This window comes from Buteo buteo, chromosome 2, assembly GCF_964188355.1.
Source record: "Buteo buteo chromosome 2, bButBut1.hap1.1, whole genome shotgun sequence".
Taxonomy (NCBI): Eukaryota; Metazoa; Chordata; class Aves; order Accipitriformes; family Accipitridae; genus Buteo; species Buteo buteo.
Window position 1 is genome coordinate 43886132 of NC_134172.1, and position 15891 is coordinate 43902022.

Here is a 15891-nt window from a genome sequence, read left to right on the forward strand (position 1 = left end):
GTCTCTTTGATCTTCTGAATTATTTTTATTGTTTAGGCACACTAAGTATAACAACTGTGTAGAAGGGATTACATAATTTTTTGTGCATGTCATGTAGAACTGATAACCAGTTCTAGATCATGCTTGTTGATCTATTCAGTGTTTTAATTCACATACATTTCTGAAGTGCACTAAAATATTGCTATGTGTTACCATTACTAACCTGGGTCAAACGTAAAAGCAAAAATTGAAAAAAGATACTGACTCCAATCTTCATTTCATTTAAATATGCAACATCCAACTTTCTTTACAATGGGCCTATATCATGTTTTGCTACCAAAGATCTATTGAATGTAACAGACTTAGAGGATTTCCTTTACACAGGAAAATCACCAAGGAGTAAGAGTGGTAAATAGTAACTGTGAAGAGACAGTCAAAATGTTCTTCCTCTTCATTTTTTCTGAGATTTGCCACTGGACTAACCTGTTCTATATCACCTGATGATACTGAAGAACATTGCTAGAATACTACCTGCTGAACAGTTCACATATCCATGTCCAGAATGCAGAATTACAGCCAAAGTTGGCAGAAATACCGATAGCAATTATATATATATATATATAAAATATGTAAAATATTATGTGTATAATAATGTAAATAAAATATATGTATATACTATATATGTATAGTGTTATACATAATATTATATATGTAACACTGATAGGAATTACATAAAATATGTATTATAATATGTATACGTACATTATATTACATACACACACATGCATGCAAATATATAAATAAATATATTCCCTTCTCATTTTCTTACACTTCTGTAGACACAGTCTTGGAGAACTTTAATTCAAATGAACAGTTATCTACTGCAAGTTCATTCTTTATTTTAAGTTTCAGCAAAATTATTCTGCTGTTTCTGAGAAAGCAGTCAGCGCAGAGTATGTTACAAGGAACAATGACCTCTTGAAACATATAGCTCTATGGTGAATCTTCCTCCAGAGCAGTAAACTATGAAGTGCTTGCATAGAGACTACCAGTTAATCCAAGTACCCAGCTATAGGAGGAAGTAAGTCTGGAGAAGCTGAAACAGAGACTGACATTCTTCGATTCCCTAGAGGTGTTTCTGCATTCCTAACCCAGCCTCATTCTGCAGCAGAGCAGGAGATCCATCCTACCAGGAAGCTACTACCTTTATCCACCTGTGACCTATCCCACTTTCTCATCTAAAATATAAAAAGCTCTTGCTGCATGAATATTATGGTATGGGTCTGTAGTGTCAAGAAGGCTGACCATCCCCACTATAAAAAACATACTGGAAAGTAGAGATAAATGCACTTTATTATGTTCCCCTATGAAACCTCAAGGCCTTTTTTCTGTATCTTAGTAAGCATATGCGTATTGACAATAATATAGGCAGAAATTCCTCCTCATGCTGTCTAAAGACAGTTTTACAAATGAAGCTGTAGCGTAGTAAGCTGTTTCTTTTAATGTTCATGCTGTTGCAAGGGGAGAGGTAGCAAACCTGATTGACAGAACTCTAGCAAGATTACAGGAAAAGTCAGAACCACTAAAACACTGCCTGTGGTATAAGACTGAAGGGAGAAAACATTTGCATCTTCATCTGCACTCAGCTGCCAACTTGAATTTTAATTATTATCAACACTTAAAAGACTTGTTTTCTCTGATGGTTTGACTAGAAACAAACACTTGTACGGTCTAGGGAATAGGCCTGGTTAAGTAAAAAGGCTTCACAGCAACAGCTTAAACTTCCTCACAGAAGAAACATGGCAATTCCTTAGCATATGAATGATAACAAAAATATAAAAGTTCTTGTATTCTTTACTTGAACGCATTGATTTCCAATACAAATCACAGACTTAAAAACCAACAAAGAGGAATGTTCCAACAAATCATAATGAATTATCAGCTTACCATCAACAAGGGAAGGAATAGATCTCTCGTTGTCTGAATTTGAGAAAAGGATCAACTCCTTGTTAATGAAGTCATTGTAAGTCAAATGTTTTGTTGCTGTACCATATAAAAATTGCTGAAAAAAACCCACATACATTATTCATTCAATACAGAAACTAGATTACATTTAAATCTCATCTACTGGATTTATTATTATTATTATTTAGGACTCACCTCAGGAAGGCCATGTAGCCGACGCTGTCGCCTGTCCTCCATGAAGTTTGTTAACCATTCTTTTCGATCATCAATCTTCTTCTTACTGAAGGCCTGAAAAGATTCCAAGTACACTAAATTATCAGCATATATATGTTACTTTAGTCAGAATTTTAAGTGTACTGCACTATCTGATCAAGTATTCAATAATACTTATATGGACAAGATAATCCAAATAACTAATGCTTACATTTAAACAGCAATACAAGCACATGACCTTTCGGACACTGTTGCACAAGGTTTTTTGAACTGACAGATCTCTCACTGATCAGAATTTAAATGTATATTACTTTCCCAACATCTGTACACATTTAGACAAATCTTACTGTTCTTATTCCTCTCTTCACATCAGAGTTGTCCTTTGATACACAAGTTTAAAGGTGTTGGGATCTTTCCCCAACTAACTTTAAGGTTGGGTTCATCATTTAGACTGAACTATAACCAGCTGTCATCAAGAAAATTAACTGAAGGTATTAGAAAAAATACCCCACTCTTCTTGTCTTCTCCATGCCCTGTTTACTCTGTCAGCCATAGAATGCCAATAATTTGTAGCAGTTCCTGAGCGGTTGGCCCTAGTCCTCTTAAGAAAATTGATAACTTGACAAAATTGACACTTCATGAAAAGACTAAGCCAGAGTTTAGGGCAGCTGACTGAGGGCCTTAGTCTTCACCATGACAAGGTGTCACTTTAAAGCAACCACTTATCAGTACAAAAAGACAAAGGAATGTTCTGAAAGACTTTGTCCTGTTACAGAAATAGAGTTCCCCTCCACTGAGTTTCTTCTCCAGAAGAATAAGAGAAGAATACATAAAAACTGAATATGTGGTTTAAGCAAAACTTCAACTACTTTGGGAAAATTTTGTGAGTTGTTAAAGTACTGCCTTTTTTCCTCAGGAAATAACATATAGAGACTCCATCACGTCCTGATTTCAACCACTCTCCTGCATAAGATGACAGTCATCAGTGCCATCTTTTTTAAAGGACTCTAACTGGAACACTCCAAAAGAGCTCAGTGTGTAGTCTTCATTTCTTTGGAGACCATGGTATTACATAATAAGTCATAAACCTTAGTAACTTACTCTCTGAGAAAGGGACTAAGTGATATCACCCTGGTTTGCATCAGACTTCCTTTGTAAACAAAGCTCAATAATTCACAATGTCAGACATCTGAAGGCTTAAGATTAGGCTTTTGTAAAAACATGACTAAATTCTTACAATTTTATTCTGGCTCCTTTCAGTATATCTATACTTCTTCTAGATCACTGAAGCAACCAATGACCAAGAGCTGGATCAGCATAAAAATTATTTTAATAGAATAGAAAGTTTGATTAAAAATTATTCTCGAATATGTATTCTTGAATAGAATTAAAAGGGGGTTTTCTTTCTCCACTTAAACCTGTTATTCTAAGACTTCATTTGCTAGCAAAAGAGTTCTTCAGAATGCTGAAGAATTTGCTATGTGAAATAATTTTTGTTTTCCTAGATTACAGCTATCATGAGGCCTGGTAGGACCCATAATCTTACACCACTTATGCCCAGAGATAAACTTAAGGCTGGGATTATAGCTATCAGCAGAGAAAATGTAGGTAGGTAGGAGTATAAGTGAAGCTTCTGTTAACAGCTTCAGTACTAGTCAGTAGTTGTTCCTGGTATAACACATGACTAGCTTCATCCCAAATTGACAGAATATGATTTTAGACAATAGTGAGTGTCACCCGTAACAGGTTATATGGCCTCTGATATCAGACTGTATATAGAATCATAGACTCATTTAGGTTGGAAAAGACCTTTAAAATCATCGAGTCCAACCGTCAACCATGCCCACTAAACCATGTCCTTGAGTGCCTTGTCTACGTGCTTTTTGAATACCTCCAGGGATGGCGACTCAACCACTTCCCTGGGCAGCCTGTTCCAATGCCTGACAACCCTCTCAGTAAAGAAATTTTTCCTAATATTCAATCTAAACCTCCCCTGCCACAACTTGAGGCCATTTCCTCTTGTGCTATCTCCAGCCACCTGACAGAAGAGACCAGCACCCACCTCACTACAACCCCCCTTCAGGTAGTTGTAGAGAGCGATAAGGTCTCCCCTCAGCCTCCTTTTCTCCAGACTAAACCACCCCAGTTCCCTCAACCGGTCCTCATAAGATTTGTGCTCCAGGCCCCTCACCAACTTCGTTGCCCTTCTCTAGACACACTCCAGCACCTCAATGTCTTTCCTGTAGTGAGGGGCCCAAAACTGAACACAATACTCAAGGTGCAGCCTCACCAGTGCCGCATACAGGGGAACAATCACTTCCCTGCTCCTGCTGGCCACACTATTTCTGATGCAGGCCAGGATGACATTGGCCTTCTTGGCCACCTGGGCACACTGCTGGCTCATATTCAGCCGGCTGTCAACAAGCACCCCCAGGTCTTTTACCACCAGGCAGCTTTCCAGCTGCTCTTCCCCAAGCCTGTAGCACTGCATGGGGTTGCTGTGACCCAAGTGCAGGACCCGGCACTCGGCCTTGTTGAACCTCATACAGTTGGCCTCAGCCCATCGATCCAACCTGTCCAGATACCTCTGTAGAGCCTTCCTACCCTCGAGCAGATCAACCCTGCCTCCCAACTTGGTGTCATCCGCAAACTGACTGAGGGTGCACTCGATCCCCTTCTCCAGATCATTAATAAAGATATTAACCAGAACTGGCCCCAGTACTGAGCCCTGGGGAACACCACTTGTGACCCGCCACCAACTGGATTTAACCCCGTTCACCACAACCCTCTGGGCTCATCCATCCAGGCAGTTTTTTACCCAGCCAAGAGTACACTTGTCTAAGCCACGAGCCGCCAGCTTCTCAAGGAGTATGCCATGAGAGACTGTCAAAGGCCTTACTGAAGTCCAGGCAGACAACATCCACAGCCTTTCTCTCATCCACTAGGCTGGTCACCCAGTCATAGAAGGAGATCAAGTTGGTCAAGCAGAACCTGCCTTTCATGAACCCATGCTGGCTGGGCATGATCCCCTGGTTGTCCTGCACATGCCAGGAAGTTTATTTGCAGAAACAGAGCTCAGAATTTTAATCAGGGAGTTCAGGGTCTCTGCACCAATTGGTTTAACGTATACGTAAATATACAGACTCCTTTTCTATCTACATGAACACACTTCTCTGGGATGGGGAACCACATACACGGATTATATTTAAGTGCATCTTGGGCAGAAGTAAAACGAGTGGTACAAATAACTTCTGAGACATCAGGCTGGTTTTCTTCAACAGAACAGATACCTACTATACCTTTCTGTTAGTAAAAACACAACTTTTTACTAGATCCACAGTATAAGGAAAAAGCTGTTATATAACAAAAAAGTTGTTTTGTCCAAGATGGGTATTTTCCTATTTTTATTTTTCCTCTCCTACCCCTTTTTCTCTCTAATATCACCTACAATTAAAATAGCAAATTGAAGTAGATAAAAGGTGAAGCATTTCTTGAGAAAACAGCTTTCTAGACACTACATCCTTTGTCCTTCCACAAGTTCTTTTTGAAATACAAGTACTTTCCTGCACACAACTGTCTAAAAGATTTCAAATTCAAATATGTAGAACACATGCATGAATACATGTATGCCACACTGATACACCCTCAATGAATAAATAATATTTGTCTGATCTTATTTGCTCAGAAGCAAAATTCAGATCCCTAAGTAGATGTGAAACATCATTCGTTTGCGCTCTATTGCCTTACTCAGAATACTCTTGCATGTTGTCTTTAAAAGCAAGTCTGAATGTAATGTTTCTTGATATCCACACCACACAAAATTGGTCAAAGCTACTAAGCAGAAGGTAGAGCTGATTTTGTACTGTGGATAAAGCTCTTATTCCAAAATTCAAAATCTTTTCCAAAAGCTTCTTCCTCTCCCAAAAGTATTTTTTTCAGTTCCTCTCCCCCTTCCCCCACAAACCCAAGCAACCAACCAACAACAACAAAAAAAAAAAACCCCAACAAACCACAACACACAACCCCACACAAAACAAACAAAACATGCCAAAACTGTTAGGACTTCCTCACATGCTGTTTTCAGCAAACAATGGAAACTAAAACATATCATATAGAAACACTTTTATAAGTTCTTACCAGTGTAATGGCAGCATCATCTTCCGGACCAGCATATCGAAATAAGATTCGATGTCTTTCCATGTCAGCAAAATATTCTTTTGCTTCTTTAGCAGTGCTGGTACCCAAACCTGTACAATAAAAAGAAATAGTTACTTCACATTCAAAAGTTTTATTATTTTACCCCTTTTATTTTACGTGGAATATTATAAAATCATTACAGAAGATGCTATCATGAAAACATCTAAAAATAAAACTTCATAACATCCATTTATTACGTATTTTTAGATCCATGAGGTTCACTTATTTGTTTTTAAACAAACCTTTGTAGTATTTTATCTTCCACGCTTTATGATTCTCCATATGCTTCTTCCACTCATCAAATTCAGGAATACTATAGAATGAAAGTTCTTGCTTATTTTTGCTTGCCTTTAAAAAACAAAAAAGCACTTATCAACTTTTCTGTTGCACTGTAAGTAATACATAAAATCTCATTAATAGAACCCATACCTTTACAATAGGAGTGATGAATTCCTCAAGAAAACCATGTTTCAACAGTGATGGCCAATTGTGATGAATAAAATTGATCAACAAGCCTTTTATGTGAGATCCATCCTGATCCTGAATCAGAACATGAAAACATGAGGCAATCTTATAAAATGTCAGATTCCCCCAAAACCACCAAAAACCCCACTCACTGGCCTGGATACATCAAAACAACGTCTGTTGACAGAAAACATAGAAGGGAACAGTTAGTTTTAATTTGGATTCCAAACTGGACCTGGGTATAAAATAGCCACCTGTGAATGGCACTACCCCTGAGCTAATAATAAGCTCTTCCAAGCCAAGTGCACAGTTGCAGCTCAAACATTTCTTTGGCATGTTTTCTCTGAGAGCTAGACAGCTCTCCCAGACATGATGGAGCCAAATCTTTGTGGAAGAAAGCCAAGCCTGGCCCACAGTTCTCACTGGTGTTAAGATGCCTGATAGTTCAGCCTCTTTGGGAAAAAAATAAAAAAGCTTCACCAATATCCAAAGCATAGGATTCCTAGACTTCTAAAATCTGAACAATAGACACACACTTCATGAGATTATCCGAACATAATTGCCTGCATTCTTGTCTCTCCCTGACTTTCTAGCAATATTACCTCATCTGCTGTGAGAGACTGAAAGAGTTAACATCTTATTTGTGGTGGGGCAAGTTCTGCCTACCCTGCATAGCAAGGAACCACAGGTGAAGAGAAGTGGACCAGCACAGATCAGCGACAGGACAGGGAGGGGGGAGGGCATGCAGGAGGGTGCACAGCTCCGTGTTCCGATATGCTGTTCTGATATGCCGAGCAGGGCAGCTAACCAAACGTGGCAAAAGATCACGTCCGCAGGGAAGGGGAAGTTACTCCCCAAATGACCCCCAAGCCCGCTGACCCATTTCCCAAAGGTTCTGAAAGCACAAACCATGCATGACACCTAATGAGTTTGAGTGCCCACCCGAAGGAGGGGCAAGGATGATAAAAGAACACACGAACTGAAGCCCCACACGCATGCGCCCAGAGGAGCTGGACCTCTCAGCTGACTGAACCAATGCTGGACCTAGGACCGGTGAAATCTTTCTCTTCTCTCTCCCTCTCCCTCTCCCACTCTCTCTCCCCTTCTCTCTCTCCCCCGGCTTTTTTTCCATAATCCCTACACCTTATCCCTTTAGACATAAACCATTGACCAAGTCTGGGACTAGGAGTGGATCCAGCCACCCCTAAGCTCCTCTCTGAGAAGGAGTCTAGAAAGCAACGGGGTCTGCTCCGAACCTTGTGACTCAATGGGAGGGCTCTCCTTATTGTCTTCCCTGAACTGATCCCCAGATAAGGAAGGCCTGTAGTATATGTTTCGTAATGTATGGTTAGCACGTTAAACAGTTTACTGAGGTAGTTTCATGCCAATTTTTGTTGTGAGTATACCAATTTTTGTGGTGAGCATGCCAATTGTTGTGAGTGAATAAAAGTTGAGTTTTGTGAGTTAAAGGATCCCTGGTGTCATTTCACTTTAATTCTGACCTGGGAATCAGCAAACCTGAGTTGTCGTCCTGAGAAATTGGGACATGACATCTACTGTTCTCTTCTGTCCTTACTTTTAACATATTTTTGAGTTATCAAAACCATTCCCGTTTATACATGTTTTTATTATTACTTTGGCATCTGCTACTGTGCAGCAAAGTGCAGTTGTTCATTTGGAGTAACCAAAACAACACATAAATCATTCATTATTCCATGAAGGAACCTTACACATTAGGGACTCCCTCTGAATATATCCGTACTGTCATAACGCAGAGAGAGGTTATAATGCACAAAAATGTAACCTACTAAATTACAGCAAAACACATTTTAAGCTCTGTATATTAAAACCTGTGAATTTCAGACTAACCTGATCTGTCATGATCATAATTTTTCCATATCTCAAACTTTTCAGAGATTCTGGATCTTCATAGCTTTTCTTGTATTGTAGTCCAACTATTTTGATGATGTTGTTGATTTCTGCATTTTCCATAATCTGTATAAGAAAGTTATTGTTGCAGTCAGTGTAAAAAGCAGAAATTCAGAAATATCCCAATCTTTTTTAGGTGGACTTTATAGCTACTTTTTCAATGCACCCCTACCTCAACTTCACAACCTTTTTATCTCCAGCCCCCTTGCAGCCTTCACATTTGTAAATATTTCTTCTGTACGTGCAAATTCTCAAGACTGCACCACTCCCTTTCTCCTCTACAACCAGAGCAAAGCACTTTGGGTTCAGAAGGCAGGGAGAAAAGTGCACGTAACAAAGTAATCTCACAAAGCTGCCTTCTCTTTCCAATATTTCTATGGGCATCTGCAACACGACTCTTATTATAAACAAAGTATGGAGGGCAGCAGAAGTAACATGATGGGGTAATGCTGCTGCTACTGTCCCACATTGGGAGTGAATGAAATCACATGGCAATGGAGAGAATATAAAATTTTAGGGTTTTTAAGTATTCATGTAAAATGCTAATATGAGTCATAGCAGAATTTCCTTGCATTTGTGAAGAAATGAACTTTATCATTCCAGTACGGTACTACTACATTTAATATTTCCAGGCTTATCCCAGGCTTTAAAGTAGCTGGTACTTTATGGAATCCCAGCCCCAAGATTTTCATGAAAAAAAAAAAAATAAAATTTAAAATATGAAGATGTAACCCTAGAAATAAAAAATAAACAGTAGATATCCATTTGTCAGCTAAAAGGAAATGACAAGACTACTTACTTGTTTGTGAGAAGCTTCTCGAACATTGAGAATTTTACCCCTGAGTGGGAATACTCCGTATCTGTCTCTACCAATCACACCTAAGCCAGAGACAGCTAAAGATTTGGCAGAGTCTCCTTCTGTTAATATTAACGTGCAGTCCAAGGAATGTTTGCCACCTGCAGTCCAGGAAGAAGTAGAAGCAAGGCAAAAATACAGAAAGTGTAACTTTGAAACTCAAATAACAAATAGAATTGCATCAGTCATGAATATTCTTCCTACTCTACCTCAGGTAATTTAAATATGCTGAATATCTATTTTTGTGGATGGCCCTCCATACCACTAAAACTACACAACAAGAACGAGTATCCTTGCCTGCCCTTAGCAATACGCTGTGGATTGCTATGGACAAGGAGCAAAATAGACAAAATGGGATGCAATGGTAGCACATCTTATGTAATGGTCCCCACACATCTGCACAAAAACCCCAGATTGCTTCTGTACCTTTACCATTTCATTCTTCTAGCTGCAAGTTTTTTTTACATACATACATTATGCATGCCTGACTTTATATATAGGAGTTATTCCCCATTCTGCACTTCCCCTTTCCTCACAGTATATTTTCAGATGTAACTGATTAAATTACATTTTGGGGGGGTTCTTTTTTTATTGTCCATTGGCTGAAGCCAGGCAACTGTAAGAAAAACTTGACAGAAAAGCTCAAAAGATCAGAATGTTTGCACTTATTATACATTCTCAGAAATTTCTCAAACTGAAAAAACAAATCTTTACTAATAGTGTAATTTTGATTCTACAAGACACACTGCACTTAGATGCCTGTGTATCCAGCGTGCTCAAAACTGGTATGACATGTATGTTCTATATATTGCAACTGCAATAGTTGAATAGATGTTCTAAATAATAAGCAGGTTCAAACAAGGAACCCACCCTTTTCCAAGGGTGCAAATGCTCATTAAGCCATTTTGCTATTTTATCAAGGCCAAGTGGTAGGAAAGACTGCAAAAAAATTCAAGCTGGCTGAGTCTCACCTACTGTTAATAAGATAGTTTTGAATATATTGGCATTTAAAAATAGGTGCTTTGATTTGCCTTTACCGGGTACGTAAAAAGAACCCCATACTTTCTATTACACAAAACTTACATTCAACATCTTTGGTCTTCTGCATCAGACACATGGCTTAATATAATCTAAATTAGGCAGCTATTCACACTGTATCAAAAGGTGTCAATAGCTACCATGCTATCAGCAGAGTGGAATCCAAATACCAAGAAAAATACTAGTCTGCTGTTCTAGAATACATGACAGCAATTTTTTTTCCCTAAATGAACTGCAAAAAACATATTTGAATATCATTCAGGTGCACTTTCTTCTGGAATGGATACAATCATTAGCAATTAATTTCATGGACACACAATGTGCCGGGTATTTTCCTGAACACAGCTTTAAAGAACTCAAAAAGAAAACTACATGAACTTGCAGGTTCAAAGAATGCTTTTATACCTCACCAGATTTAATAATCTAGCTGCTCCCTTACAATCATATATTCCTATTCCTGGTTCTTTATTTTTCCTTTCATTTCCACCTCTTCTCCAAGAAGCCACAGAACTATGTACACCTCATCAAGATCTCAAGAAAGCAGGAATGATCAGGTATAGGACTCATTCTTTTCAGTGCAGAAGGAAATATGCAGTAAGTACATCACTGTACAGATATACCTCTCTCCTATTCCCAAGCATTAACCAGTACTGATTAAAGAATTCAGTGATACCTGGCACCCAAGAAACCTGTGGATGCTGGACCTCAGCTACAAATTCATTCTTGAAGTAAAAATAAAATATAAAAACCACAGGAAGAATTAAAAGCCAGACAAATTTGTGGCCAGACACTATTCTCTCCCAGCTGCACTGGACTACTTCACTCTAACAACTACTGGCACCTGCTATTAGAAACCAAAGCCAACCATGTTCCCTCATCTGATTTGGGTGCTTATGAAAGTGTAATTCTTGGCATCCTTACAAATAGTTATTTGTCCTGAAACACAACTACATCACATAAGACTACTGTATTTTGCTGCCAGATTACAGATAACCTCTGTGTGACATGTATGAATGTCCTGAAGCAATCTCCCTGAAACTGTATCTTCATGCATCGCTTAAACCTTTTCTCCAGCTTATGGAGACGTCCGAAATTCTTTTGAAAAGAGTACTTGTAACTGTGTAAGTCTTCACAATGTGCTTAGTCATGTGCACATTCATAGCAAACATTCATATAGCAAAGAGTTGAATTTTTTGGACCTGGAAGTGATTATCACCTCTCACACACAGAAAGAGCACGTAGAGTCCTTACCTCACCTGACCCTGAGAATCCCCCATCCTTTCTATTAAGCTCCCAAAGACAGAAAGAAAGATGGACAGTTCTACAGTGTTTTGTCTGTGTACTCATTAAAGAATTCTCATGGCACCAGGACTTCCTTTTCATCAAGTTTTCAGTCAGATGCAGTCCCCAACTGAAGTTCATCAAGACAAGTTCTCAAGAGCAGAGCAACCAACAGACACTCAGCTACACTAAAGGAGCCACTCTTCTGTATCATCTTCAGCCTTCCCTTTCTTAATGAAAGGAGCTTTTTATTGAGGTCAGAGACCCTGATTATAGTATCAGCTTAGTTCTTGTGCAAAAAGAACAAAAAATTCCTATTGATTTTCAAGAGCAAACAGATGATCCCTATGGTACCTTCAGTCTTCAAAAATAAAGGACTAAAGAACTTTTTACTAAATGTATTATTTGCGGTCCTCCAATTTAAAACATCTGTGCCGGTATATATAACATGTCCTGGTTTTGGCTGGGGTAGAGTTAATTGTCTTCATAGTAGCTGGTACAGTGCTATGTTTTGGGTTCAGTATGAGAAGAATGTTGATAACACACTGATGTTTTCAGTTGTTGCTAAGGTGTGTTTAGACTAAAGTCAAGGATTTTTCAGCTTCTCATGCCCAGCCAGCAAGAAGGCTGGTGGGGCACAAGAAGGTGGGAGGGCACACAGCCAGGGCAGCTGACTCAAACTGGCCAAAGGGGTAATCCATAGCATGTGCTGTCATGTCTAGTATATAAACTGGGGGCAGTGGGGCTGGGAGGGATTGTTACTCAGGAACTAACTGGACATCAGTTGGCAGGTGGTGAGCAATTGCATCGTGCATCACTTGTATATTCCAATCCCTTTATTATTGTCATTTTATTATTGTTATCATTATTAGTTTTTTCCTTTCTGTTCTATTAAACTGTTCTTATCTCAACCCATGAGTTTTACTTTTTTTCCCCCGATTCTCTTCCCCATCCCACCAGGCATGGGGGGAGTGAGTGAGTGGCTGCATGGTGCTTAAGTTGCTGGCTGGGGTTAAACTGTGACAAACACTTTAGAAAGTCAGGCCAAGTGTGAATTTGACAACATATATTGTATTCAGAAACTGAATGCCTCTCTGCCTTCCTGTGTGTCCACTCCAAATGTGCAATGCCCTCAGTGTGAGAAATCTGTATGTTCCAGATCTTCAATAAACCAATACCTCGGTAAGTCTCCTTGCAAGATGCAGAGTTCCTGCTCCCCATGTAAGAATAACTAGGCAGCAGAGAAATACCTGGGTAACACAGATCTAAGCCATGCAAAACTTTAAGCATCAGTGTTGAGCCCAAATAAATCCCTACATGCCTCCTTAGTTGGGGAAGTTTCAGGGTGAAAGGCAACATAGTATTTTATTAGCTCCCCTGTTAGAAGTTCTTCCTTCCCCTTGAGCCCAGTGAAAAAACCTAGTGAGAAGTGATTTTGAAGCCTAGTCTCCAAAGCAGAGCTTAAAAAAACAAAACTATGAAGAAAGTGTATCCAAAATCATTCATTATGTTATTTATGAGCACTATACATGATATCCATAAAAGCACAGCATTTCTCCAAGCACACATTCTTCTAGGCAAGAAAAATACTAGGAACATGCATCTGACTAAGGAATACAAATTCCACAAGTAAAACAGTAGTTAAAGGAGACATGATTATCAACTTTTGAGGCAAAACATGACATCTGAATAACTAGAAAAGTAATAAAATACTGAAGAAAACTCAAAAAAACACCTCAACCTGAGCCCAAGGAATCAAAACACTGGAACACTGGAGCTCAAAAGAAAAAAAAGTCTCTTTACCAGTCTTACATGCTTTTACCTACTTAACCCACCTATCTACTTCATTGCAGTTTCTCTATCTTTGCTTAACATAATGATGTATTAAAAATCAACCAACATTAGCACAGACTGGCAACATTTCAAGCTCTTTAGTTATATGTGCCCCTCAAATAATTCCAAGGACAACTCCCATCCCATTGCTATTGGCACAAAGATCACCAGATGATCCTGAGTCCTATCTGTGCTAGGAAGCAAGCCAGCAGAGATTGCCAGTTTGCCCTGTATTCCCAGGCAGGAACCTAACGGCATTTAAAGTCTCATTAAAAAAGTCTCTTAAACCATTCCCTCAGGTCTGCACACGTGATCTACTTCCTATAGCTTGTGACCCTATAAAGATTCTGATCTTTTGGTATTAGAAAGGTCAAGAAGACTAGTCACTTCCAAAATAGAATATTGGTAACACTTTCTAGTTGGAAACCACAATTAGAAAATATGTGCTCTTTCAATATGAAACTAGACTGCTGCTTTTGTTCAGCATTATTAATTCTCCTCCCTAGAGGTGATGGTGTTCCTAATATCAAACCCACCATCATGCTTTAATTCTAGCTCTAGAAAGTTTAGAAACCATCATGCTTTAATTCTAGCTCTAGAAAGTTTAGAAACCTAGAAGGATTTTTATTAAAAAATATAAATAAGGATGAGAAATAAAGTCAGGTTTGAAATGATGATGTCTGTGAAAAATCTATGAAATATTCAAGACATTAAAAATACATGCTCTTACCAGCATCATTAGCATCATCCAGTTTTGGAATGCCCTTGATTTTACTGTGTTTCACTGACGAACATTTTTTGTTCAGCTGAGTTTGCGCCTTGAATTTGACCCAATTCAAAATACTCTCTATGATACCACAGTTAGAGGCCTATAAGCAACAGATCAGAATTGTGGATGAGAAAAGTAAAGCTTCACACAGCAGATTCTTGTATCTCAATTTTAAGTCACTGACCTAACACTGTTTCTCAAAGCCCTCTAGATTTTAAAAATTGCAACATATAAAAGGTCAAGAAATTAGCACATACCTTACTGTCTAGCATCTTATGCACATAAAACCAAAACACAACACTCACACAGCTGCTTTTAAAGAGGACTGAGACCTAATAAGAGGTTATCTGATGTTGTATGGTTGGTATGCTAAGACATTTTTGGTGCTAAGCACCTGCTTCCTGGACTTTGACAGCAAAACGTAGCCTTACAGGATATTTATGACCATTTAAGTTTCTCTGGAAATGACTGAAAATGGCTGAAAGACAACCAAAAGCATTTAAGAATAAGGCTCTATATCAACCACTGGAGAAACTGATAACATTTAGAAAAAAACAAACACCTCCAGCAAAAATAGCATATAGCATATTTTCTAAACTAAAACTGCTTTAGGTTTGGTTTTGCATCAAAAGAAAATACAGGTGGAACAAAATGCTGTGAACTTTGGCTTCTTAATATCCCGCATAATACAGCACTCACTGGTTAGAGATTCTGCTGAATATTTAACACTTCTGGAGATCAGTGTTCACTTCTGAGAACATTAGAAACACTGTAAATCAAACCTACTGATAGAAATACAACTTATATAACAATATCTGAAGAATTAATACAAGATTGTGTTGTGTCATTTTTTCCTGTAAGTTCTGTAAGAATGCCACCAGTAACACAGAATTAGAAGAATAAACTACTATACAATAAGTTAAGTTTTTATGCCAAGAGTATTAGCAGTGGCATCATTCTCCTTACTACTGGAGTTCCATTTATGCTACTGGCACTCAATAGGACTTAGTATAATGAGTTCTGGCCAACAGAATTCCACTTCTCCTTCCTTGTATAAAAATGTATTAGTAGAAATACATGGTAGAGGTTTTTCCTCTAACACATTCATTTAGAGTAACAATTCTTAGCCCATCTACAGCCAAAATTTCTAAACTTGTTGCCCAAGAATAATCATCACTTTGAATACTACAGCCACAATTTTGCATTTCCTTGATTACTGGAAGAGTAAGTAAATGTGACATGTTCCTTCCCTCTCTTTTCACTTCAGTGAAAGAGAATAGGACTGATATCAAAGAATAAGGTAGACAATATTCTGAACTTCAGAAAAATATTTTAACACAAGAAATTAGTCAAGGCCTACGCTTAG

The 15891-nt window shown here is 38.5% G+C and overlaps 1 protein-coding gene across 2 annotated transcripts in view; it reads right to left on the reverse strand.

Annotated features, from left to right (window-relative positions):
* Positions 1–15891, reverse strand: part of TOP2B (DNA topoisomerase II beta) — a 70842-nt gene that overhangs the window by 21129 nt on the left and 33822 nt on the right. For both annotated transcript variants that reach the window (XM_075052481.1, XM_075052473.1), the window contains exons 11-18: positions 14487–14625; positions 9548–9705; positions 8689–8814; positions 6784–6894; positions 6597–6702; positions 6295–6404; positions 2140–2232; positions 1927–2041 (exon numbers count right to left, since the gene is read on the reverse strand). In XM_075052481.1, the coding sequence (XP_074908582.1) occupies positions 1927–2041; positions 2140–2232; positions 6295–6404; positions 6597–6702; positions 6784–6894; positions 8689–8814; positions 9548–9705; positions 14487–14625 (958 nt within the window). The remainder of the gene's footprint in view (positions 1–1926; positions 2042–2139; positions 2233–6294; positions 6405–6596; positions 6703–6783; positions 6895–8688; positions 8815–9547; positions 9706–14486; positions 14626–15891) is intronic.